General features: G+C 33.4%; 2 protein-coding genes across 2 annotated transcripts in view; both read right to left on the bottom strand.

The window, feature by feature from the left end:
* LOC125036497 (nuclear transcription factor Y subunit B-4-like) overlaps positions 1-5,000 on the bottom strand; it is a 14,054-nt gene that overhangs the window by 8,477 nt on the left and 577 nt on the right. The window lies entirely within an intron of this gene.
* LOC125036496 overlaps positions 3,959-5,000 on the bottom strand; it is a 10,290-nt gene continuing 9,248 nt past the window's right edge. Inside the window, exon 3 of the mRNA XM_047629127.1 lies at positions 3,959-5,000. This exon is cut by the window's right edge and continues 648 nt beyond it. Coding sequence (XP_047485083.1) covers positions 4,346-5,000 — 655 coding nt within the window. The 3' untranslated portion in view covers positions 3,959-4,345.

Genomic DNA, 5,000 nt, shown 5'->3' with positions numbered 1-5,000 from the left:
ATTGCCAATAATTGCTACTCTTTATTTCCGAGGAACACGAAGAATCGCCGGAGATAACATATCTCATAAATCATCTACTTATAACAGCCTCCATAAATTTATAAAGAAAAATGAAGATGAATATAATAAAAAAGAGCTAAGAACACAACGAAAACACGCACGACAATAGTTAATATTCATAACGATACAAGGCCGAATACCTGTCTCGGTGTTGGGTGTTCGCTCGGCGGAACAGCCACGCAAGATGAGGCGCTCAGTTCCTTCAGAATTATAAAAAGATTTCGGCAATTAGGGGGTCGTTTCTTTTCCTAGGGGTCTTATGCTATTCAATAATTCATGTTGGTGGGCTTAATAATTAATGTTGGTGGGTATTTTGCCTTGGTTCTCATGCTGCGAGAATTCAGAGGTTTTCTTACCTGGGGTACAAATGCTGACTGAAAAACTCGAGATTTCTCCCACTTTTGCTGAATGTTGCGAGATCATTTGTACATTTCCTTTACTTTGTGGGCTCTGTTGCTTGAAATTACCGGTATTTCTTTTGCCTAAGTCTCAGACAAAGTCTTTTGTCAAATTAGTATACTACAAAATTATTAATGATATGTTTTAGTCTCATGCAACAGGAAAATTTCATACCTTTTACTTCAGATTTATGTTACAAGATATTTTATTTATTTTGCTTTAGAATAACTATTACATGAAATTTTCCCAATTTTTTTTAGACATTTGTCACAAAAATAAAGTTGTTTCTTCAATATTTTTTCCTATGTAACCCAAATATATATATATATATATATATATATATATATATATATAATATATATATAATATATATATATATGCATTATTTATTTAATTAACAAGAGCCTCCTTTACTGTTATACAGATTCCCATTTCAAAATTATCAGATTAGTAGCATCTTTTGCATTGTTTACATAATAATAAGATGGACTTGGGTGTGTATGCAATTTGCTTATATATTATATCTTAAATTAATCAATAAATATTGTACACAGTACATAATTCACATGGTCATGTCTCGTCCATACGAACATGACCATACATACATGAATTATGTAATCTACAGAGAATATGTCTCAGTATTATATTGTAAAAACTTGTAAAAAATGGTAAAGCTTTAATGTTTCACGACTATATTTTTGCATAAGATTTAAATTTCTTTTAAGAAATAAAACTAATCTACGAAGTAGTGTTTGCTCCAGCCACTCTTTCCTTATTAAAAAATTTGTGAGGTTGATCAATAACAGATTGCTATACATTTGAACAACATTAATTAATTATAATTAATTATCCTTACACTCTTAACTTATCCTCAGTTATCACTATCCTGTTAAGTGGAGTATAGATATGTTGATAGTCAACAGCATGCATAACAGCAATGCAATTTAACTGATAAGAAATGGGGGCAAGTCAAAAGTTATAATTTCTCTACCATGCGATCTTGCATGACAGCATAATTGCTACCCACAAAAAAAGTTAGATTAGGAAAGACCTGTAGTATAAATACATATATATCTATTTAACACTAGGTACACTTTAAACACATCATGCTAATAATGATGTTTCTATCCAGCATCAAAGGGGATATTCTCTTGCTGCCGAGTGAAAGTATTGTGGCGAAAAGGTTAACCACATGCCAAATGGGGAAAATGCTGTGCTCATTTTTTATATTTTTGTGAAATGTTTCTGCACATAGATGGCTCTGCAAGTGCTTAACCACAAAGGAGTCATTTAACGCAATGCAGACGGGCATGACATGTATGCGTGAGTTTACTTGTTTAATTGTATTTACACGTAGATGGCTACACTCGTACTAAGTCACCAATAAGCCAATTACGAGTACTGCCTGTCTCACCCATTTACCCTTTTCTTTGATTTATGAAAATATTTTATGTTATCTTATTTTGCTGTTACTAATGTTTATAACATTATAGTAATTATAATGTTTATAATAAAAATAACACCATCGATATTCATAGCAATAGAAAAAAATACATCTTTCCTGCCAATTCAAGGAAAGGTGAAATCAGGTAAGGTCACAAGGCCTACTAATTGACTCCTTTGTGGCTAAGCACTAGCAGAGTCATCTATGTGCAGAGCCATGAGACAAAAAAAAAGAAAAGAAAAAAAAAAGAAAGCACAGCATTTTCCCCATTTTTTATTCATTTTCCCTGCGACATTGGGTTAATAGACATTGTGACCTTACTTAATTTCCTCTTTCCTTGAATTGGTGGGATTTTTTTTTTAATAATGCTATGGATATCAATGGTTTTATTTTCATTATAGAAATTTTAATTACTATAATGTTATACACATTAGTAACAGCAAAATAAGATAACGTAAAATATTTTTGTAAATCAAGGAAATGGGCAAATGGGCGAGACAGGCAGTACTCGTAATTGGCTCATTGATGACTTAGTACAAGTGTAGCTATCGATGTTTAAAAACAATTAATAAAGTAAACTCACTGTGGGCATGGCATGCATGTACATGCCATGCCCGTCGGTACTGGGTTAAAAATGAGTTAATGAATAGGATAAGTGAAGGAGATGAAGAAAAGTCAGAGAAAAGAAGGAGAAGAAAAGCCAAAATTACTTGAGAAGAGGGCTGAGGTCCAAGGCAGGGGTGATTCCCAACACTGGGCCTCAGTCTCCATCGCCTAAGCCCCCCACGACAACAACAAGCAAGAGATTGCAATTTTAAAAGCAATAATAGTAATGATAATAATAAAGATATATATTTAAACAATGTTAATAATAATAGTAATGAGAATACTAGCAATATTTCTACTACTAATCATTATTATAGTAAAATTAAAGTGTGCCCATGTCAAATGATACACAGCTTTGAGCTACAGATTCTATAGGTCACCACTTCGCCCTGGGAATATTTGGGGTCCTAATCCCTTGCAGCACCAGAGAACCCCGAACTTCTGAATACTAGGTCAGTACCCCAAGCATCTTATTACCAGTATAATAAAAATGAAACTGGACATAATGATAAAATCAAACAAATCAGTATTAACCCACAGCCACCACAAACATATAATGCTCACTGTAGTTTTCTTTTGTGAAATCTTTACACCTAGATTACTCCACAAGCGTTGAGCCATCAAGGACTCCATTGGTACACCTCATGACCTCAGCTGATTTCCATTCTCCTTAATCCCCCCCCCCCCCCCTATTAACATTCATGTTGTAGTTATGGTTATTGTAGCACATTATTATCACCATAATATTATTAGCATTACTGATAGCAATACAAGATAAAAGAGAATATTTCCAAAAATTAAGGAAATGGGTAAACAGGTAAGATGGCTAATACTAGTAACTGACTCCTTAGTGACCAAGTACTTGTGGAAGAGACAATCAACAAACTAAACTTGCAGTTGACATGGTATTCACATACAAGCCATACCCAGCAACAGTGGGTTAATGACAAAGATACTGATATATTAATGACACTGATAATGGTAATAGAAGTTGTAAAAGGATAGTATTACTAACATCGCTATACCTGCTGCTAATAATAAAGACAATGATGATCCTGACTAAATTATATATAATGTTTATGCAAATTCCTATTAGGATTATACCTGTAGCAAAGTTATTTAAATGACTTTTCTCTTCTTTTATAATTCATTTACCAATAGAAATTATTATTATCCTAACTACTCAAGTTTTACATTGAAAACTATCTACCTCATCACTGAAATGATCATAATCTAACTTTGTCTCTAAAGCAATAATTCAGAGGAATAAGAAATTATCTATGTTAAATTTCAGAGTAGGTTTTCCAAAATGGTTACTGGTAATATTTCTAAAAGCTAAACTTCATTTGACCCCAATTAAGACTGGAGAGCTTGGGAGTCTGACCCAAAGCTCAGAATTATTTTGAAAATAGGCTCCTTTGGAAATAGGTGGCAATAACACGATGCATGTTCTTCCAAGTAAATATTTATTATCTGTTTATTTTATCTTTCCTATATCTCAGAAAAAATTACTAGGAACAAATATCAATGGTTTCTTTTTCAGGAATTGTGTAAGATTATATCAATGAAGAAGCAATGGGGTAGGAATGTGTTGATTAATTTCTTTGGATAATTTTATTTTGAGTTAATTTGCTTATAAATCTATTACTTGAGAACAACCATATCTTAGGAACATTTATATAAGATCACTGAATATATATAAATCTGAAAAGAATATGTAAGCTTTCATTTCTAAATACATAATTCCATTCAAAAGAAATTGTCAACAAAGATGTGTAAATATCAGATTTACAAAGAAAATTCCATCAAATAATCAAACAATATTTTGCAGAAAAATCAAACATACGAATGTTCATCATACTGATACTGAGAAATATCTGTAGCATCAACCTCACAGTAATCGAGTGGTTCTTGCTTGATTCGTTTCACTTTAATCACATCGCCGTTCACTTCAATCTCAACTTCCATTGCTTGGTCAGTGGTATCTGTAGCACTGTCCCTTGTCACAGATAAGACAATTGGCTGCATGTCTTGATTACCTTTGATAAGTTTTTCCTGACTGCCTGTCTCTAAGCTGGGTGCATTTCCACTCTTTGATAATGGAGTCACACCTTCTTTTTGCTTTAAAGGGTATTTTCTTGGTCTTCCAGGCCTTCTTTTCTGTATTACTTCTCCACACTTTTCCTTCTGTGGAATCATCAGCTTAGGGGATGAGCCTTTAATGGAAGCTGGAAGAAGCTGCATGTTAGCACCACTGAGTAGAGGTAGCATGAAATTCAACTGACTATCTGGTTCATTATTGGAGTGAGGCACTTTTCTGTCCATATGTGTTTTTCTGTGTTTCCCTACTTGAACTCTTCTTGCATGTGGTCCCATGTTTTCTGGAGTCAGTGTATTTTCTGGTTCTTTCTTGATAACCACACCCTGACCTTGGCTGTATACAGTCTCTTGATTGTAACTTAAATCAAAGCTATCCCCATTTTCCCAACAG

Source organism: Penaeus chinensis, chromosome 21 (assembly GCF_019202785.1).
Source record: "Penaeus chinensis breed Huanghai No. 1 chromosome 21, ASM1920278v2, whole genome shotgun sequence".
Lineage (NCBI taxonomy): Eukaryota > Metazoa > Arthropoda > Malacostraca > Decapoda > Penaeidae > Penaeus > Penaeus chinensis.
This window is presented reverse-complemented; position numbering and strand designations above follow the sequence as displayed.